Raw genomic sequence first — 22744 nt, forward strand, 5'->3', positions numbered from 1 at the left:
GGCGGGTCTGGGGGGGAGCCAGCATAGGGTATGAAGGGTGGCCAGAGTCCTGTAATGACCTATCAAGCTCCTGAGCCAAGACAGTTTCCTCAGCCAGTGCCTGATCTGGGTCTAATGGAGTCCAGAAGAGCCACCTGCTGTCCTGATGGCCCACGCCCCCTGTTCATGGACCTTCTCCCAAGCTGGGAGTAGTCACAGGCCTGGGTCCTTCCGGGTGGAAAGGGTGGCTCTTGCCTGGGCAGGCTCGCTGCCTGGGGCTCCGACCGCCACAGGATGGCAGCATCTCTCTCCGCGGAGGCCAGTGGTCTGGTCCCACCCTGCCCGGCTGGCTGGTTAGAGGATTCTTGAGGTTTCTTCGGGGAGGTCGGAGTGGGAGAGGAGTGGGTTAATGGGCACTGCTCCCACTTTTCTCTAAGGACTCACCTTGCAGGTGCTCTCCACGTGTCCTGACAAAGAGCAATCTTCCTGGAGGCTCTGGGGAGGAACATCTGGACGCCACATCTGCCCCAAGCCCGAGGCCAGAAGTTGCAGCACCAGCTTAAGATGCAGGTCAATAGACTGGCTGATGGGCTTTGAGGAGATGACTGAGGAGAACTAGATCTTATCTAAAAAGACATCAGTGCAAAAAACCACAGCCATCAAAAGATAAATCCACTTACAGCAAATAACGTTTCCAACTGAGAAAGCTAGGAGGAGTCACTGTCAGAACACCTTACACAGAAACCCTCACATAATACGTCAGAAGGGAAATAGTGATCTCTTCCACGGATACTTCAGAGGCATTTCATAAAATTTTGCATCCTTTCCTGACAATAAAAATTCATGTTTTAAAATGTTTATTTACTTTTGAGAGAGAGACAGAGACAGAGCATGATCAGGGGAGGGGCAGAAAGAGAGGGAGACACAGAATTCGAAGCAGTCTCCAGGCTCCGAGCTGTCAGCACAGAGCCCGATGCAGGACCGGAACCCACGAACTGCGAGATCATGACCTGAGCCGAAGTCGGACGTTCAACTGACTGAGCCACCCAGGCGCCCCTAGAAATTCATTTTTTTTTTAAATTTTTTTTTAACGTTTATTATCTTTGAGAGACAGAGAGAGACAGAGCATGAGCGGGGAAGGGGCAGAGAGAGGGAGACAGAATCCGAAGCAGGCTCCAGGCTCCCAGCTGTCAGCACAGAGCCCGACGTGGGGCTCAAACCCATGAACTGAGAGATCATGACCTGAGCCGATGTCGGACGCTCAACCGACTGAGCCACCCAGGCACCCCTAGAAATTCTTAATAAAGCAAGAATAATGAATAGTTCCTCATCATATCTTTAGTGGAAAACTAGGATTATGTTTAATGGTGAAACCCTAGAAGGGGTCCCAGATCTGTAGCAACAACTCATGTCCATCATTCCATGAATATTCACCATTGCCCTGGAAGCACCAGCAAATGTAATGAGGTAAGAGGCAATGAGAAGACAAAGTGCATTCATTACAGATGAAACGCGGGTATACTTGGAAAAGCCAGCGGAGAAGCTGAGCAACCATTAGAAGCAATACAAAGTTAGCGTGTGGCCACTAACCAAACTAATACACAGAAATAATAGCCTTCATGCAGACCTGGGCTCCTGGCCAGAACGTATGATGGAAAAAAAGATCCTATTTTCAAATGGCCACAAGAAGATGAAATGCCCAGGAATAACCCCACATGAAAGTAAAGGAAACATGCAGATGCTTCTGAGGAACATGAATAAATGGAGAGACATATCTGCTGGGGAACGTCATTGAACGTCTGCCTGTTGACTCAAGAGCTGGACCTGGGCACGCACAGGCTCCTTGTCCCCTCCCCTGTCTTTGGAATGTGGGTTCCACTTGCCTCTCCTGCTCCCAGAGGCTGCTCCAGGGACATTGCCTTGAGATGGTGACGTGGTGATGAGAACACCTGCACAGTATACATGACGGAACCCAGGTAAGGCCTCTTTATGAACTTTTAAGATTCAGCAGGTGGACACCGGGATCCACTGTCTTGTTGTTGCCCAAGACAAGCCTTGTCTGTAAGGTCTCTTTGTTTATTAAACCTGCCACCTACCAACCTGGAGTGGCCTGACTCTTTCTTTGGTCTCTCAGTGCCTTCCACATAGAGGGGCTAGTTTCAGATTCCTGAAACCCGGGAAGGTCCAAAGTGGGTTGCGAACCAACAGTATCCAATTCTTGGCTAGAATGACTCTATATTTTAATATAGATGTAATTTCCCTCTACATTAGTCCACACAAATATAATTTGATCCCAATAAAATCCCGAAAGGACTTGGGAAGGAGGAGTAACAAGCGGACTCTAAATTTCATACGACAGTAGATACCCTGCAAGGATATCAGGAGAATTCTAAGAAAGAGAAATGAGGAAGAGCAATCCCTACTGGTTATCCACACAAAATATAGAGCCCAGCAATTAGAACTGTGATTTTGGCATATAAATGGACAGAACCTTTAGTAGAACAGAACAGAGTCCAGAAATAGACCTACATACATATGGAAATTGGCTATATGGCAAAGGCAACATTTCAGGTTGGGGGGGGAAAGGTTGATTATTCGACAAATGTGCTGAGACATTTGGGTTGCTATCTGAAAAAAAAAATCGTTGTTTTGCATCTTATCTCTTACTCCAAAATAACTTCCAGATGGATCAAAGAGAGATGAAAACACATGGAAGACTGAAGTTAAAAATAACCCTGAAGTGAGGATGGCCTTTTAAAGCATATACTGACCTAGAAATCACAAAAGAAGAGCTTGATAATTTTAACAACATACATTTTTTAAATTTCTGCACAGCAGACTCTAAATAAAGCTTATGACAACTGAACCTGAGAGAAATGTTACAATATAAGAAACACAAAAGGCTAAATGCCTTCCTCAAGAAAAAGCTCTTGAAATCATTAAGAAAAAGACCAACAATCCAAAAGAAAATGGGGCAAAGAATATGAACAGACAATTAAAGAAAAAACAAGTTAAAAAAATCTGGACAGAGACAGGACTAGGGTGAGGCTGAAGAAACGGAGGGAGGTGCTCGCTGTCCAAGTCATGCAGCACCGGCCCTACACCCAAAATGTCTGTGCCTTGGGCTCATAAATTCATTTTCCACTGCTGCATTACAAACTACCAGGGGCTTAGTGGCTTCGAAGAACCCATTATTATGTCACAGTTCCTGTGGGTCAGGAGTCCATCACATTTTTGCCGGGTTCTCTGCTCAGGTTCTCACCAGGCTGAACTCCAGGTGTCGGCCAGGGGCCATGTCACGTTGTAGCTCAAGGCCATCTCCTAAGCTCCTTCAGGTTGTCGGCAGAAACCATTCTTTGTGGTCATAGCACTAGGTCCCAGGGATCTCAGGGTCCTCCTAGAGGCCTCCCCTTCCACCAGACAGTTCATAGCATGGCTGTGTACTTTCGGAAATTCTCTAGATGCTTCATCTCCTTTGAAAGGCTCCCCTGATTAGGTCAGGCCCACCCAGGATAATGTTCCTTTTGATCAACTCAAGGATAAATGATTGGCAACCTGGTCGTTGGAGTGCTATTCCATCATATTCACAGGTCTCACCCATACTCAAGGGCAGGGGTTAATGCCAGTGGAGTGGGGAGCCTTGGGGACCAACGTAGAATTCTGCCCCTCATACCTCACCCTGATGGAGGTCCTGCTTTTAATATATGTAAGGATCCTCAATGTCACCCTTTACACACCTTCATCCAGGCAGGTGTTTCAGTCCTCCATAGTTGGCTGTGCCATCTGTGAAATGGGGAGGAACATAGCTCCCATCTGTTGGGTCTGTTGTAGGATTTCAATGAACTCATGGGTGTGGTTTGCAGTAGACATTGCCACACAGGTGTAGGCATTTCATAAATGGTAGGTACTATGATATGTCACATCTCTGGTTGGAAGCCTGAACGGTCGGCAGTGATCACAGTTCTGGGATCCTCTCTAACTGACAGAATACCTCATGTCCCAGGAAACTAAGCCAGAGGGGTACACATGAATTGAAGACATAGATTTGGACTCAAAATAAAGAATGCACACAGGATCACAAATAAATGAAAACAGGCTCCTTGGGAAGGAAATGGACCAATAAATATTGAAGAGACTCAATAAATATTTTTTTAGAGCCAGTTCGGTACAGCAAAGAGGGCAAGAACATGCACTCTGTGGCCAGACTGCCCTGGATGAAACAGGTTGTGACTGTGGGCAAGCTCCTTAGCTCTTCTAAACCTCAGTTTCCCCGTCTGTAGAATGAAGCTAAGAATATTTTCTGCCTCTAAGGGCTGTTATGCATGAACACATGCCAAGTGCTGGAACAGTGGTCGAGGACATCAGGCAACGTTACACATTGTCATCTGTTCTGGGAGTGCAAGTTCATTAACAGCCAGAAGGCAAGATCATGGCAAATGTTGTTTTCTACCTCTGTGGTTCTATTCTGGACCCTATAAGAAATGTAGAAAGCTTTGGGCTTCCTTTCCGTCTAAAGGAAGAAGTGGTACTTGAGGAAGAAAAACACAGCAGCACCCAGACTGGAAATCATACAGAGATCTTGGGAGTTCACTCATCACTAATTCATTCATTCATTCGTTCATAGTGCTTATCTAGGACCAAACCAAGACCTTGGCTCTGTGCTAGATGCTGATGTGGTGGTGAACAAAACACAGACATATGGTAAATACATGAACAAATAAATAAAATATTTACAAACTGTGCTGGGAATCAGAAAGGGAATCGACAGGATGCCATGAAAGAGAAAGAGAATAATAATAATAAGGGGTGGTCAGGAGAGTTGAAACCTGGGGAGCAAGAGTCAGAAGCAAGTCCAAGCAAGAAGCCCTGCACCAGAAGGAGCTGGGTGTGTTTAGAAACTGACCAAGGCTCAGTGCCAAGAGATGCGGCTGGGGACAGATGCTAGGGTCCTTGAAGAACATGGGCCCTTGAAGAACCCGATACCGAGGGCATTGAGAGGCCTTACCTTATTTTAATGGGGAAGTGTGACACAATCTGATTTATGATTGTAAAAGAAGCATGCTTTCTGTGTCTGAACGGTTCTTTATGAACTTCAGAGCTCACCTTCCAAATTCCAGCTGCTGTATAGCTTTGTCTGGGGGCTTTCTCCAGATTCTAGGGAATCCGTATCTCCAGAAGCAGCCTTCAACCAAAGATTGATGGGATATTTGGCTATAAATGCCTTGAGTCCCTCACCTCTTGGTGGGCTAATTCTGAACATGTATTTCATACCATTTCTCAGAAATTTTCTGTGGAACTAAGCCCTCCCTAGTCACTCACAGTGGTGACCTACTTTATATCATGCCCTTTTTTGATTGTCTGTCCTCCCATGTCACTTCCCATCTCCCTATGGGTGTTTCTTGAGATCGTCTCCCAGATAAACTACTGCACTGGAATCCTAGACTCGGGGTCTGCCTGGGGGAGGTTTTCTGTAAGGAGACTGGATTGGAGGGGACATAAGTGAAGGGAGGGAGACAAATCAGGGAGCTGTTGTGTTAGTCCATGTAAGAAAAGATGATGGCCTGGGCCAGGACGGTGGCAGGCAAGGCTTTCTCGGATATCAATTCTTGGGGACGTGAAGACCCTTCATAAGCAGAAGTTGCAGAAAGACTTTTATGAGCCAACATCACCAACTCTCAGTCTGTCTGAGTTTTCCACAACTCGCCCACCATCTAGCCAATCACACGCCCTCTCAGAGGAAGCACAGTGTGAGACAGAGGCCCTTTAAAAAAGAAAAAAAAAGAAATGTGCCCAACAACCCAGCACTTCCTACCCTGACTCTGGCCACTGAGTAGAAGGCTCTTTTAGGTCCCAGGCACAACTCCTCTCAGGTTGAATTTGACTTACAGTGAATGTGATGGTCATTAGCTTTTCCTGACCATGCTTGGCTGTTCCATCATCACTGTCCCAGGAGGAGAAGGACTTTCTACCTTTTACCAGACTGAATGCAACTCTGGCTGCAGGCGGCCCCTGACATTAAGCAGAGTTTTGTGAGCCCCACCCACCAAACACACATACACACTCTCCCACCCACTTTGTCCACCTGAGTAGAAGCAGCTTCTCACTGATCTATTCAGAAGTGGTGGGCTCTCTCTTAGTCCTACTTCTTCCTATGACACAGCCCGGGGTGCAGTGGAGGGTACCTACTCACTATTAGTACTGTATCTTTCCTAGAGAGACCAGCTTATAAACTGAGAGCATCCTCCTGGTCATACTGGCCTCCAAAACATGTTCTTGATTTATTCATTAGGAGTAGCAGATGCTGTTAGTATCCCACCCCTACCCCCTGGCACTCACTATTCCTGTACATATCGATGGCTTTCTACGGAAAGTGCCGTGGCTCTCTGCCTTAGCCCCTTTCTGGCTGAAGGATCCTGTTTGTCTGGCCAGCACATGAGCCAGGCTGCTAGTGCCCCTAGGAGGTCAATGCCCTTAGGAGCAGTCTCAACCTCTGACAGTTGGGAGCTAGGGGGTAAATAGCCCAGCTTTGGCCCTTGAGTGAGACAACTCTGGTGCACGTTCTACACACTCGCTCAAAGTTCTCCACAGGATTGAGCCCCACTTGCCCACAGCAGTGTTTGGGCATCATATGGAGTATATGAGGGTGTATGATTCATGTGAATGGTATGCATGTGTGGGTGGCTATGGAATATGTGGGGACATAAGGTTCATTTATAAGTGTACAATGTATGCGTTTGGGGTATGTGTAACTGATTTCATTTTTGCCCAACAAATATTTGCTCCTCTTTCCCTTCCAGTCTGGGCAGATTGTACTTCCCTTCCCTGACATTGACTTGCTTTGACCAACGGAATACTAGAGGAAGTGACGTTAGTGGAGGCCTTAAATGTGCTTTTGCAATTTGGTTGAACTCTAGGGTTTCTTCGATTTCCCAGGAGAAGGGTTTGCCCCGGGGAACTGGTGCCCCTTCAGCCGGCGCTCCAGAATGAGACACCAAGGGCAGACGTGAACCCACCCCCCACAGCTTACAGCTAAGCTCAGTTGAGCCCAACTGACCCACAGACCCTGGAGAAAGAATTAAAGAGCTGGTATTTTAAGCCATTGATTTTAGAGAAGTTTGTTAGCATTATTTCAGCAATCACTAACTAATGCAAGGTTTTAGATGGGATTTGCAACGCACAGGGTATGATTTGTGGGGAGTATAAAGAATGTGTATGTGTGCAGTGCTTGTGTATTTTGTGTCTGGGTAGATGGTATGTTGTGATACACAGACACAAAAAAGCAAGGGCTTATATTAGATAAAACAAACAAGCAAACATACCACAGAGTGGACTGTACATGGAGTTTGTGCTCAGTCCCCAGTCAGGAGGCACCTCAGGTTCCTGTGCTGGGAAACCCACATCCTGAAACCTCGCCTCCCTCTGACTTGCCAGTGGCTTCTAGGAAGGCAGTGTCAGCCAGACAGGGGTGTTTGACTTGACTGGTGTTCCGCAAACCAAGGAAGAGGTGGCACAAGGCCAGCCAGGTAGCGTCAGACCACACACCCAACCAGCGTGTGCCTTGGCTGCCAAGACTTCCGTCCCTACGACAGGACCTGGCAGCTGAGGAAGGGTCCCACACCGCAACTCCAGGAGATGGACAGAGGGGCTCTGTGTGGAGCAGAAGACTGCTGCGTGCACTTCGGCTGGGGCTCTGCGAGGAGGCGCCTCCAGTCTCACAGCTCCAAGGCATCCCTGCAAGGGTCCCCTCTTCCTGCCTCATTCGGGGCCAGCTGAATAGTGACTCTGTGATTAAGAAGGTGAGCTCTGGAGGCAGACCATTAGGCAACCATTAGGCTTTGTGTCAACTTCAGCAGCCATGACCTCGGGCAAGTAATTTAACCTCTCGGACCTTAATTGCTCAACTTTAAATAGGAATAAATGTATATCACTTGTAAGGCTGCTATGAGGATTGGATGAGTTAATTCCTATAAAGTGTTGGGGACAGTGCCTGCTTATAATTGTGCATGTGCCACCCTCCGGGCACTGTAGTACATGAACCATCTTGCATGCAGAAACCACACAAGGTCAGTGTTATTGTCTGACATGGGCCAGGCTCTCCCAGAGACAGACCTCAAGACAAGGATTCAAGCGATAGCCGTTTTTTGTGTGTGTGAGCTAATCCAGAAACATAAGCAGGGAGCAGAGAAGTAAGACAGAGAGGGTGAACAATGACCACTGCAGGGAACTCTGAGACACTTATAACACACACTGAAGAGCCATCCCAGCCAGGGAGCCAGGGCTTTCTTTATACACTGGCTCCCATCAGTCCCCGGAGGCTGCTCCTAGAAGTAGCGTGACCAGTCTTCCCTGTTTGCCCCAGGCTATAAGTCCTACGTCTGAGAAATACCTCCTTCCCAACCTGGATGGTTGACCACACTATCTGGACAGCGTTAGTTCCCCAGCACCCAGCCTGTCACATGTCACCCAGAGCAAGCCCACAGATGCAGGTGCTGGCAATTAGAAGCTACCACACATTATAATGATCAGGTCCAAGGGAGTGAGGTCAGGACATCCAGTCCCATTTTAGATGTAAGAAAAGTGAATGTCTAAGAGGCAAAGTAATCTGCTCAGTGTCATACAGCAGGAAGGGGTCTGGGAGTGAGGGGTTCAAGCCCAGGTCTATCTTTCAGCCCATACTGATCACTGAGCTCCACACTCCTCTTTCCACAAAGCTTAGAGACACAGACTGGAGGAGCCTGAAGTACCTCAGGAGACCAGTTAGCTCGCTGACTGGAAACAAATATCCACTGACTGACAGGTAGCATTCACGGTTCTGGGGAAGGGGCAGGAGGTGGATGTCAGAAAATAAGGAGGTAGGGCCTATGGCCAAAAGGAGAGCATGGCATGACTACTCAGCTCAGGCTGATTACTGCCATATGGGAAGGGAGGCCCAATGTTACTAAACCATCCAATGTTTCAAAGGAAGCTGGATTTTTATGGGAAATCTCCAAAGTATTACATGTTGTCTAAGAATTTTCTGAAAACATATTGTGGACCAGCCCTGTGTGGACCAAATACAGCATGACATGCCCTGGCTGCCTGAATCCTGTCCTGTGGCTCATCCACTCACCCCAGTAGGTGAATCTAGGGCTCATGTTGGTGTCTTTCTTCAATAGGCATCGCTACAGAAACGGGGGCTGGCTCAGTCTGCATCTAGTTACACATATTCACCCATTTTGAGCTTTTTTCTTTCCTTTTTGTCTTTATATCCTTCTGGACACATTTCCACACGTATGTCTCAGCTGACATCCAGTGCACAGGCCCCAGAATAGCCATGCTGTTTACAGTTAGTAAATAGCCAATGCCTGCAGTCCCCCAGTTAACTCCTGTGTCCTGACTGCCCAATCCTTCCCTAGGATCCCCAGAGACTCCAGGGTTAACTTCCGGCAGAGGAAGGAGCTCAGTTGACCTTGTGGCTGGAGTCCTTTCTCATTTTTCAGTGCCCAAGTATCATCCCTTTATCTTTCTATGTCTCTCCCTCTCCCCATTACTTCCTTTCTTTTTTAAACTCGGCAACCGTCTTCAATCCTAGTTGATTCAAGGATAGGACGTTATCAACAGCGATGTGCAGATAAATGTTTAACAACCAGCTCTTGGAAGTAGTGGGGAGTCCATATTTGTAGCATTTGCTGACTCCCATGGTGTAAATACTCCCACCCTGGCCAATTTCAAGCTACCAACATGACCGAATGTGGAGTTGACAGGAGATGTGCAGTAGCTCACCATCATACGATATTTACTATATAAATGCAAATAACCTAAAAAGCATAGGTTGTAGTAAAATACAGTGAAATCATTAGGAATTAATGGGTTCTGAGCATTTATTACCTTTTTTTCAACAGTAACTTATCATATTGTTAGTTGATGGAATTTAATGTTTAATAATGCCTGTGTTTCTCAACCAGGTCACAAAATTCCTGCAAATTTTAGCAATCAGCTCTTGTAAGCCCACATGAGCTGGTTCCAGCATACCACTGGATGAATAAATGCAAAAGCAGAAAAATAACGAAAACAGGTGCGTGGTGGTCAAAACACAAAGATTGGAGGGGGAGTCACCAACCATCCTCAAGCGGGCAACTCCAGTGTCTCAGTTCATCCCCAATCCCCTGCTTCTGCTGCTCTCCAGCCTCACCATGCCCAGCCCCACCTACCTGCAGCAGGAAGTCGAAGAGTGCCAGGCGTGCCCACTCGGCGTGGTGGAGGCCCAGGCAGGGGGCCTGGCTTGGCCAGCTGCAGCTGCGTGCCAACAAGGCCTGGTACTGGAGCCAGCCCAAGGACAGAGAGTTCTGGTCATCGTCTGGGTCACCCAGGTGCTGCACATCGGGCACCCACCAGATGACGGGCCTCGTGCTGCCATCTGTGTATCGGTAGGGCAGCAGGGAGCTCCGGAAGTTCCGGGCCACAGCAGGTAGGCTCCGGTGCAGCCCCAGCACACGGTCCACGTGGAAGGCCAGGACCTCCAGCAGGTCCCCAGGCCTCTTGATCAGGCCGCAGAGCCCCTGGGAGCAGAGATGGCTGAGCCCAGAAGACATGTCCCGAGAGGCACCCGCATTGGAGAAGCCAACCTGCAGCACCTGCCCATGGCCAGGCACCCTGGCTTTGCCCACCACCTCCCCCTGGGCCAACAGCCGGAGCATTTGCACATCATGCTCTGTGAGCCACGGGGGAGCCTGCCCACTGGTCCTCAAGCCGGTCAACAGACCAGGGGTCTCAGCCTCACACCAGACAGATCCTTGCAGCTCCCCAACAGAGCCAGGCCACCGACGAGCCCCTGCAGATGGTGTGGGATGCCCTGTTTGTCGCCCACCAGTCAATCCTGGAAGATTCCTGCCTTCTGCTGGGTGGGACCGGAGGGTCGGTCCAGCGGTAGCTTTCCAAGCCTGTAAAGCCGTCATGCCATGTCCTGTGAGGGGGCCAACCAGGGTGCCAGTTTCATTCTGTGCCTCTCTGATGAGACCATCATGCCAGGGGGGACCCAAGTCTTTGGCTCCTGGACTCCTAACTTCATCCTCCCCCAGGAGCACAAGACGCCGGGTACTGAGTCTCAAATCTCCTAGAGATGCCAAAGTAATGTCCCTCCTGACCCTCCCTGGACGCCTGCTGTCCCCTCCCAGGGACTTCCTGCTTCTGTCCACTGGCCCTCTGTGGCCTTGCTCCCCAGCACACATGGGGCTAGGCAAGGCCCAGCCTCTCCAGAGCCCTAGGTCTCTTGCCCGCTGCCTCCAGCTGGAGCTCAGAGCCTGCCGGCTGTGGGGGCCAAGGGCACCCGTTACCTCCTGGGGCTCCATGGGACCAGGCTCTGGGCCAGTAGCAGGATGCTGTGGGGGGAAGCGAGTGACAGCCACTGCAGACAGAGTCATCAAGAGGCAGAATGCCATCACCAGCCGCCTTTTGCCACGCAGCTTTCTCCAGAGCCAAGATGCCTGGGGGACAGGATAGAAAAAGAGAGTCTGAGACCTGGGAAAACATCCGGCCCAACCCACAAAACAATAGGAGCAGTGAATGAACATCTTGGGGGCACAAAGAGGGCAGAGATGGTGGAGTACACCTAGCTGTCTTCGAGGCAGGAATGGGCAACCACAGCCAAGTGCAGTCCTGCTTCAAAGCTGAGCTCTTGCCTTGCCTTCCCGGGCGGCCTTTGCTGATGGCTGCAGGCCGCCTTGGGCTCCTCCCCCTTGAATAAAGGGCCGCTATGACACTAAGAACCAAGCACCGTAAGCGTCTTTTTTTCACATCTGTCCCTCACCACTGAGTGCTTGGACCCTCTCTCTTCATCTCCATGTGAATCCTAGGACCCACTCCGTAAACCTCTAATCGTCTCCCACAAGCAAGCTTTTCCCTTTTCCCTTTTTAGGGCACAGACTGCCCCACTACAGGTGCCATTGCCCAGCCTCTCCTGCAGCCAGGTGTAACCATGTGACTAAGTCCTTGCCTAGGCACTTCTGCCTGCACCACCTGCTCAAAAGGAAGTCGGATGCCCTGGCCTTTCTTGGCACACCGACGTGGTAGCAACTGCTCCACATGTGCGGGCACGGACACACTCTGGGCAGTGATTTTTTTTCCAGTTTATCTACTTATTTTCATGGTGGGGGCAGGGGAAGAAGAGAGAGAGAGGGAGAGAGAATCCGAAGCAGGCTCTGCACTGTCAGCATGAAGCCTGATGCGGGGCTCAAACTCATGAGATGTGAGATCATGACCTGAACTGAAATCTAGAGTTGGATGCTTAACTGACTGAGTCACCCAGGCACCCCTGGGACAGTGATTTTTAAACACATTGTTCCTGGACCAGTGGCATCAGTATCCCTGGGAACTTGTCAGAAAAGGAAGTTCTCAGGCCCCACCCCTCTTCTCCAGACTCCAAGGTACCTATACTGCTGTGAGCCAGCAGGTAGGTCTATGTCCCAGGACCATGCAGCCCCAAGGCTGAACACCCTGCTTGAGGCACGACAGGGTGGGGACCAGGAGGCTTAATCGCAGTGGGGAAATCAGATGAAAGCAGGTTTCTGATTTCTCTCCACTCCAGTCAAGGGACACAGGGCAGGGAGACAAAGCCTAGAGAAGATCTTCCTCATAAATGTGGGCTATCAAAACCTGGAGTCCATCTGGAATCTCTCTCCTCTTCAGGGTCTACCATAGGCTAAAGGTTGAGGAGAGGACTTTGTGTGCTCTGTATCTCCCCACCCCCACATATGTACACATATATACACAGACACATACATGCATCCATACACACACACTTCCACCAAAATAGCTCTGTGTTCTTTCACCAGGTAGGTTTGGTCCATTTATGTTACTTGATATGCTGTGCATGTTTAGTCTTTGTTTTGTCATAAATTTTTATGGCATATTTTTGTACTTCTAATTTGGAATTCTTTCAGTAGGTTTTCAGTTACCTTTACTTTTGTTTTGTGGTATACACCTTGATGATCGTTTGCCCTTAATCATCTACCTCTTTGAACAGTAGCTCTGAATCCCTAGTATGAACAATCATAAAATTAGTACCTGCCCTCTCCTCTGTCCCCTACCACTCTGTTGTTATTCAATATTAATCACTTGCATTATCTATTTTAATGTTTGTCTTTGTACAATGTAATTTCTTACATTTCTACTACGTCTGGCAGCTTTAAATGATATCCCTTGGTTCTCAGCTGTTACTAATGAACAGCATGTTTTTTTCTTTCTGCCATCTTTTCTTGGATTCCCCCTTCCAAATTTGTATATTTGTATTATTTTTAAATTGTTAGAATATAAAACTTGTACCTTCTATCCCACTAGTCCAATACTCATATGTGTTCAGGTCTTAGCTCTTCAGTGAAATACATTCTTTGCATGCTCCCTTCCCCTTTGCCCTAGTTTTTCATTATTTCTTGGTTAGCTGAAGCCAAAACTCCATAATTTTCTTAAGCAGTGCGCATGTGAACAAAATTCTCTGAGTTCCTTCATGTTCAAAATTGTTTTTCTATAGCATTCATACCTGAAAGAAATCTTGACTAGAAATAAAATATTTTGTCACAGTTTCTCTGAATGGCTTGTGGGTCCTGCTCCACTGAATAGATGGATGTTATACCCTGCCTAGTTGCCATAAGAATTTTCTTTTTCTCTACATTTTTTCCAGCTTTACTGAAGTATAATTAACAAATAAAACTGTATATATTTAAAGTGTATACTTTGATATACATATACATTATGAAATGATCACCACAGCCAAGTTATTTAGCACACCTGACACCTCACATAGTTATCTTTGTGTGCGTGTGTTGAGAATGCTTAAGATCTACTCTCCGCAAATCTGAAGTGTACAATATGGTATTCTTAACTACAGTCACCTGCTGTACATTAGGTCCTCAGAACTCAGCCACCTTATAACTGAAAGTCTCTATATTCTTTGACCAACATCTCCCCATTTCCTCCCTCTCCCAGCCCTGGCAACCATCATTCCACTCTGTTTCTATGAGTTTGACATTTTATTTTTAGGTTCCACATACAAATACCATATAGTATTTGTCTTTCTCTGTCTGGTCTATTTCACTTAGCATAATGCTCATGGTCCACCCATGTTGTCATAAATGGCAGGATTTCCTTCTTTTTTTATGGCTGAATAATATTGTGTTGTGTGTGTGTGTGTGTGTGTGTGGTGTGTGTGTGTATATATATATATATATGTAATATATAATATATAAAATATATAAACATAATATATATTATATATATATTTTTTTCTTTATCCGTTCATCTGTCAGTGGACACTTAGGTTGTTTCCTTATCTTGATTATTCTGAATAATGCTGCAATGCGCATAGAAGTGGAGATATCTCTTCAAGACACTGATTTCATTTCCTTCAGATATATACACACAAGTGAGATGCCTGGATTGTCTGATAGTTCCATTTTTTTTTGGCTTTTTGAGGAGCCTCCATTCTGTTCTCCACAGTGGTTGCACCAATTTACAATCCCATCACCAGTGCAGAAATGTTCCCTCTTCTCCACATCCTCCCAGCATTTGTTATCTCTTGTCTTTTTGACAAGAGCCATTCTGACAGGTGTGAGGTGATCTTTTGTTTTCTTTGAGATCCAATGATGTAACTAGAATATATCTTGGTGTTGACTTTCCTGGGTCCGTTTTTCTTGGTGTGATACACTTTGTTAGAAAAGGTAGATTTAAATAGTTTTTTTCATCAAAGTTTTCTTAGACTAAGTTTGAAGTATGATTTCCATTCCACTATTTTATTTTTATTTTTTTTGCCAGGCTCTTTAATTACATATATGTTGGATCTCCGTTGTCTGTCTTGTGGATCCTTCCATCTTTTCTCTCTAATCCTTTCTAACTATTTTCATTTCAGTTTGTTCATGTTTCTCATGTCTATATTCTGTCTGGCTTATTATGTTTTCTCCTCGGGTACTTTCTCTCTTTTTTTAAATGTTTTTATTTATTTTTGAAGGAGAGAGAGAGAGAGAGAGAGACAGAGCACGAGCAGGGGAGGAGCAGAGAGAGAGGGAGACACAGAATCCGAAGCAGGCTCCAGGCTCTGAGGTGTCAGCACAGAGCCTGATGCGGGGCTCGAACTCACGAACCACGAGACCATGACCTGAGCCGAAGTCGGACGCCCAACCGACTGAGCCACCCAGGCGCCCCTTCCTTGAGTACTTTCTAATTTCTACTTTATTCCAGTTAATTTCTAGTTTTCCCCATTTCTTCCCAGATCACATTTCACCTCTTCCTGCTATCTTACCATTTTTTTCTTGAGTTCTTGCATTTCTCTTTTGTAGTGTTCCTTCAGAGAGGATTTTTTTTTTTTCATTGAGCTTTACAAATTCATAGTGAAGCGATTGCTAGAAATTTTCACCTGTTTCAGGGTGACTGACCTTCATCTGTTCATAAACTTTGCTGTTCATCGTTTCCTTTTTTTCCTTACAGTGTCTCCGTATGGATGCCAAACTCTTCTTAGAAGTTGGATGAGTCCATCGAAAGAGGTTCCTATAGACGGGCCTGAGGCGAATCTGAAATCGCGGCCAGGCTGCTTCCTGCAAATCAGCCTTGTGAGCATGGTTCTTCGTGTGTCCTCTCCTCTGCCTCTCTCATCTTAATGGTCCAGGAGGAACTGCTGGGCAACCACAGTCACCCTCATCTTCACAGCCTCTTTTGCAGACAAGACGAGATAGAGACCTTGCTTGGCAGCTATATTTGTATCGGTGCTTTCTGGGATCTGCCATCCCTGGGCTCTCTCCTCCCCTCTCTCACGTCTCCCAACACCGCTCTGCATGAAATTGACCACTTTTTTACACAGCTCCCAAGGATTCTGGTGTCTCCTGAGTTAGCCTTAAAAGGAATTTTCATTTTGTCTTCCATTCTCTTTGTTGCTTTCAGATGGTTTCCAGGAGACAGTGGCAAGTATGCAGTTTATGCAGCCACGTTCATAGTAACAGGCCTTGGTGGCACATTTTTAAGAAGAAAGGAACATGCCCTAACAGAATGCAGTGACTAGGGCAGGCCACAGAACAACCAACTTTTTCCAATGTCTATGGTCAGGAGCCACAGTACCCAGACAGCTCTGGGAAGTCCAAGAGTTTTGCTCCCTCTGTACATTTTCACAAGATCTATTCACTAGCTTTGTGGAAACTGAATGCCTCCTGCAGGTATGCTGACCACTTAGCACCCCCAAGACACCACCCTTAAAGAGTGCCGTGGAACAGGAAGAGAGGTGGCCCACCTCTCACATATTTCTAGGAGTCAGAGAGAGGGGAAGGGATCACTAGGTCAACCAGAAGTTCTCTGCTTTATATAATTTACTCACCATCTCCCCCACCTCTAAACATGTCCCTCCTTCAGTTTCCAACCTGCTGAAAGGTAGCACCATCCACCCAGATATCCAAGCCAGAAATGTGGCCCTGATCTCCACTCCACCCTTGCCTCTGCCTCCTATATCCAAGTCCTGCAAATGTTCCCTCCTAAACATCTCTTGAATCAGTTCAGTTCTCAATGGCCACTCTGTCTCCCTAGGCCCAGACACCCTCTTCTTTGCTAGGATACTTAATTGGTCTCTCCCTCCAGCTCTGCTCCTCTGCAATCCACTCTCCACACCCTGGGTCACATCCTTCAAAGCCTCTTTGGAGAAGGTCTAAGTGCCTGGAGTGGTCGAGCCACACTGAATGTCTTTCATTTCCTAGACAGTGCCAGACCCTCTCTATCTACACTTTACCCATGCTGTTCCATTGCCTGGAACACTCCTCTCCCTCCATTCTCATTATTTAGGTCTCAGTTCAGACACTACCTCCCTGGGAAGCCTTCCACAGAGGCCTCTCAATGGGCTGGATGCCTTAGCTATGTGCTCCCATAATATGCTGCTCCTCCCTGAGCACACCCTTTCATTCTTTACTATATTTGATCATTTAAAGTCTACTGATCCACACAAGTGAGACATTGGCTCATGTGCTGTTGTGTCTTGGGACTATCACAGTGCCTGCCACACAGGAAGCTCTGTATGAAATGGGCCCTCAGACAAGAGGGGTTTTCAGAGAGGGACAAACACCGTTCCCTGGCCTAGGGCACTGCATGCCTGCTGGTGAGAAGGGCTCCTCCAGTTCTGGGGTTCTTCCCTGCTTGGGGCTCCAGGAGCTTTCTCTCTATGGAAGATGCTTTTGTGCCCCATGTTATGGTCCTCTTGGCCGACTGATGACTGACTGCAGCTGCCCCCTACAGTGGACAGTCCCCTTGCACACTGCCAGCTTCCCACCTCAAGTGCCTGATTCACTCTCGATGTTCTTGCCTGCTCTCAGGGAGGCACAGGGGAAGTTAAGGCCTTTGGTGACAACCCTCAGCCCAAATGGGACAAAAGTCAGTGGATAAATGCCCAGTCTCCATCATTCAGAGGGACAATTCTGAGAGGCATTCTTCGTGGTTCCACAGAATGTCTCCAGTGGAAATGAGCCTTTTTTCCATAAAACAAATGATTCTTGTCACCCCCTAAGATGTCTTCATCTGATAATCCTTTTGACGTGAGATTCTAAATTTTGTCCTGATTAGATATATTTTAATTTGGTCTTTATTACTATTTAAAAGACACACACACACACACACACACACACACACACACACACACACACAATACATGCATAAATAAACACTGTGAAAAACCCAAGTAATATTAAGACAATCAAACAAAATGTGAACATCTTTTCACCTCCCCAGAGGGGAGCTGCAGTCAACAATCTGGATGTACCATCTTCCCAGGTCTGTTTCTTTTCTTTGCATCGAAACGTGCACATATGTCACGGTGTATTAACTTCCTGTGACTGCCATAATCAACATCCACAGACTTGACGGCTTCAAACACAGAAATGTGTTCAGTATCAGTTTCACGAAGCTGAAATCCAGGTGCCAGCAGAGCCATGCTCCCTGTGGAGGCTCTAGGGGAGAACTCGTCCAGCTTCTGGAGGCCGCTGGCATTCTTCAGCCTGACTGATGCGCCATCACTCTGATTTGTGGCCATTGTGCTCCTCCTTTTCTGTGTGTATCAGATCTCTCTTTGCCTCCCTCTTAAAAGAACACATGCGATGTCACTGGGGGCCTGCTTGGATAATAGGCTCCAGGATAGGCTCCCCATCTCAAGATGCTTAACTGAGATATGCAGAGAGTCTTTTTTTCCAAATAAGGTAACAGTCACAGGTTCCAGGGATTAAGATATGGATGTCTTTTGGGAGATTATTTTTTCGTCCACCATATGTGATAATTATTTTGAGCATAAAAGAGAAGACCGTTCCACAACTTGCCTGTTGACATAACAATATGTCCTGAAGCTTTTTCTGTATCTGTCTATATAGAGTTACTTAACTTGCTGCATAATAGTTCACAGGGAGAAGATGCCATAATTTCTTTAATCGTTCCTCCACAGGGAGAATATTTAGATCATTCCCAATTTTTATTAGAGCCAAACAGTGCTGCACCGACCACACAGGACATACAGCTCTGGGGAAACTATGAGGATTTCTATAGAGGAGACACCAAGAAATGAAGCCATTGGGTCCCACTTCTTACTGATACTAACTTTTCATCGTGTATCAGTTATTATCTCCTTTAATCCTCATGCAGATGAGGGACATGGGAATCATTTCATTCCTAATTTACAGCTGAGAAAACAGAAAGATCCAGAGTGCTAACATTTGCCCAGGGTCCCACAATTGGCAAGAATACCAATATTTTTAATTAAAACTAAAGAGAGAAATGGGCAGAGAAAAAGAAGTCTGTTTGGGTTTTTTTTCTCTTCTAAAAAGAAAAATATGTTTTCATGTTGGATTCATAATCTGTATTCTTAAACTTTTGGATGCCGCTAGAGAAAAATAAATCATCTTTTAAAAAATGTTTGAAGAAGGCAGACTGTTTTGATCCTCTTTTCGGCCTTACTTGGCTTCCGACAACCTGGGGAAAGTTGGCAATTGTGCGGTTGTGCACAGAGAAAGTTCAAAACGGCCATGAGCAGATGTCCCCACAGGGCCACCCAAGTAAAGCTTTGGGAAAAGAAAAGCAGCTTTGATCAAACTGAAAAAACTTTCTCTGAAGAGAAATATCCAGCTGAATAACAAAGAGTACGGTAGAGAAGGGGAAGGGGAATGAAGCAAGATATACTAGAAAGTCTGCTGATGGGACCCAACCGACGGATGCCCTTGCTACATACTTGCCAGCTGAGCCCGCCCCCAAGCTCCCCATCCAAAACACACACACACCATCTTTTCTGTTCTGCAGTGATGCTGGCGGCCTGGAAGGAGGAATGGTGTGACCTTCACTGTCTATTTCTACAGCTGCTCTATTTCTCCTCCCCTCCGCAAACCTCCATTCCTCACTCTTTTTTCCTTGGAGAAGATGCCCGCTGGCCTGGCAGTCATGTCCACTCACAGTTGCAGAGGAAGAGGACTGAAAAAAGGGGGTAGCTAAACAGGAGGATTTGGGGAAAACACAGCTGAGTTCTAAATCAGTTTCTGCCCTTTTGAGCTGTGTGACAATGGGCAAGTTATACAACCTCTCTGCCCTGTTTCCTCAGTCACAAAATGTCAGAGAATGAGATAATTCCTCTCTCCAAGGATGGCCATGAGAAAGAAATGAGTCAAAATATGTAAAGGGCTTTGGTACATTTATTTTTATTTATTTATTTTTTTAACGTTTATTTATTATTGAGAGACAGAGAGAGACACAGCATGAGAGTGGGAGGGGTAGAGAGAGGGGGAGACACAGAATCTGAAGCAGGCTGCAGGCTCCAGCTGTCAGCACAGAGCCCGACGTGGGGCTCGAACTCTCAAACCATGAGATCATGACCTGAGCTGAAGTCGGACACTTAACTGACAGCCACACAGGCGCCCCTGGTACATTTATTTTTTTAATTTATTTTTAAAAAATGTTTATTTATTTATTTTTAAGAGAGAGAGAACACAAGCGGGAAAGGGCAGAGAGAGAGGGAGACATAGAATCTGAAGTAGGCTCTAGGCTCTGAGCTGTCAGCGCAGAGCCTGACGTGGGGCTCAAACCTATGAACGGTGAGATCATGACCTGAGTTGAAGTCAGATGCTCAACCAACTGAGCCACCCAGGTGCCCCAGCTTAGTACATTTAAATGAGTAGTGGGATCAATGTTTCTCCCTCCACTCTCTGAACACCCTTTACCTTTCTGGGATCTGAAAAATATACCCATCCCTTTTCCTGCACTTGGCATATTGTAATGTCAGAGTAAAAAATGGGATATTTGGGAGCACAGTTCAAGGCAGAGGCTGAAAGAGAAACTCTTTCATCATAAAACTACAAATGTAAGTTAAGAGGAGACCACCTTGGCAATGGGAAAGGTCTTGTCCATCCAAAGATATCAAGGATGGAACAGGAAGGAATTGCTTGGCTTAAAAACACGTTGGAAGGGGCACCTGGGTGACTCAGTCAGTTAAGTGTCCAACTTCAGCTAAGGTCATGATCTCACAGTTCATGGGTTCGAGCCCCACATCAGGCTCTGTGCTGACAGCTCAGAGCCTGGACCCTGCTTTGGATTCTGTGTCTCCCTCTCTCTCTGCTCCTCCCCCACTCACTCTCTGTCTCTCTCTCTCTCAAAAATAAATAAACATTAAAAAAAAAAAAACATGTTGGAAGGTGAGGAGAGAAAGGGTAGGAGCCAGAAAGGAAATATGTGGAGGGACTAAAAGGAAAAGACTGAGATTTTGACAAGAGTGGGGTTTGGGTTCCACAGCAACTGTGGGAAGGAAAGCCAGGAGAGTAGAAAAGAGCCCAGGCCACTGAAAGCCAGGAGAGTAGAAAAGAACCCAGGCCACAGGAAAGTGCTGTGCTGGGGACAGGAGCCACTCCCAAACTCCCTATCACTGCCTCCATAGAGGGTGGAAGATAGCCCTTCAACATGAAAGGCAGTGATATTGGTGATATTTCTTCACTATTCTTCCTTCCTCCTCACCTTGCCATGGTTTCACTGAAAAGAGAATATACCTCCCCACCCACTGTCTTTGACTTTGGCCACATGACTTGCTTTGCCAGTGGAATATTAGTGGACATCACATATGCCACATCCTAATAGATGCTTCGAATGTGCTTGTGTGGTTTGACCTTCCTCCTTGCAAACTTGTCCTCCAGTATGAGAGGCATAGGCCCCAGATGAACCCCATCCCCCGCCTGGAGCTAAACCAGCCATACCCACTGGGCCTAAACTACACATAGACCTTGAACCAAGCTGTAGGTGTATATCGTAAGCCATTGAGATTGTAAGGTTGTTCACAATGCAGAATTATCACAGCAAAACTTAACTAATACAGATTTTTTGGTGGTTTCTGTTGGGCTCCATGTGTGCCCCTGGTCAGATAACAGCAAGGCAGTTTAGTAATGAAGCACAGTGCCTTTCCCTTGACTAATAAGGGCATAGTGCTGTCACTACAGATGGACTCAGGCTGTGATGAAGATAACGACAGTACACCCTGGTCACAAACACATCCCAGGAACAAGTTTATTCCATAAGATGGGCAGATGGCATTGAGGGAGCCTTCTGTGAAATGGAAACCGGAGAGACCTTTTGAGAAGGACTTTTTTGAAGAATTCCAGTACAAACTGGCGGCCTTTGCACAGAGTCAATTTCAGAAACAAGGACACTAGAGGAAAGGACTCAATTACGGTTTGTACTGTAACAGCCAGCAGGAGACTTTTTCTCATTTCTAAAGGGTCACAGAGAAAGGAATGTTCTACTTTGAGAAAATCCTGTCAGCATTTACTTTTGGGCCCTAGCCCTCTCTACCCCAGACCACTTCCCAGAATTCCCTGCTCTGAACCCTGACGTCCCCCTGTGCTTAACAACTGTGATTCCCACCGGCTGCTGCACGGGAACCAACTGACAGAGACAGAGGCAAAGCCATCTTTTCTCAACTCCCAGATGTCAGAAAAGGACGACAAAACCCTGGTCCTCCACTCAACTGCCACGGGTGATGGAATAACATGCTGAGCAGGAGAGGTGGAGAGAAGACAGAGGTCACAGGTTCCTCTCTCCATCAAAACAGATAAAATTACAAAGTATTTGTAAAGTGTTTCTTGGTGGGAGAACAGGCAGAGGGAAGCCATGTGATTGTGTGTGTGTGTGTGTGTGTGTGTGTGTGTGTGTGTGTGTGTGTGCATGTGCGTGTGTGTGCACACACACCCATGCGCACGTTTAATAAAACTCATGTTTGGCCCTGGTTCCGGAATCATTATTAAAGGTGTGAAAGACCCCTCCATTCTGCCCCCCGACCTCTGCTCTCTTCTAAACGAAACGATCCCTACTGGCTGATCACTGATTCATCATCACTCAGGCTCTGAGTTAAGACTGGCAGAGATTTTGAATTTGGAGTTTCTGTTCCATTTTTTAAAGAACAGTTGAATAATTTTCATAACAAAACCATGAGTAGAGTGAAAGGGAATACATAAGCATATTTTCAGAGGGCCGGATTAAAACCACATGTCAGTCCTGTGAGTCATACTGCATGCTAGACCTGGTCAAATTCTGCTTTCCTTGGCTGAACCCAGAGTCAGGCTCCAGGCGGGGGAAATTGATCTGGCATAAGCCTCCGGGGGCAAAGGCGACAGGCACAGCCCATTAGAACTTCTAGGCACACAGCGTCCCTCTCCCAGTAAGATCTGCTAGGTCCTGGGGGCCTGGAGCTCTTTGTACCACTGTGGGCAGAAGCCCAGGTTGCCTGTCTCCTAAGCCACCACCTAGCCAGGCCCCC

The 22744-nt window shown here is 46.8% G+C and overlaps 1 protein-coding gene and 1 long non-coding RNA gene across 7 annotated transcripts in view; one reads left to right on the forward strand and one right to left on the reverse strand.

Moving 5' to 3' along the window:
- GASK1A (golgi associated kinase 1A) overlaps positions 1-22744 on the reverse strand; it is a 93883-nt gene that overhangs the window by 13578 nt on the left and 57561 nt on the right. For all 6 annotated transcript variants that reach the window (XR_008422632.1, XR_002072275.2, XR_002072276.2 and 3 more), the window contains one exon: positions 10170-11441. Coding sequence is in view for 2 of the 6 variants with exons in the window: in XM_019418879.2 (XP_019274424.2) it covers positions 10170-11441 (1272 nt within the window). In the remaining 4 variants the exon portion in view is untranslated. The remainder of the gene's footprint in view (positions 1-10169; positions 11442-22744) is intronic.
- On the forward strand, positions 30-19620 carry LOC109248832 (uncharacterized). Its single transcript, XR_002072280.2, has 3 exons — positions 30-10033; positions 15433-15554; positions 18407-19620. It is a non-coding gene; the product is annotated as an uncharacterized LOC109248832 (long non-coding RNA).

Source organism: Panthera pardus, unplaced genomic scaffold (assembly GCF_024362965.1).
Source record: "Panthera pardus isolate Hobbes unplaced genomic scaffold, ASM2436296v1 HiC_scaffold_16, whole genome shotgun sequence".
NCBI classification, from domain to species: domain Eukaryota; kingdom Metazoa; phylum Chordata; class Mammalia; order Carnivora; family Felidae; genus Panthera; species Panthera pardus.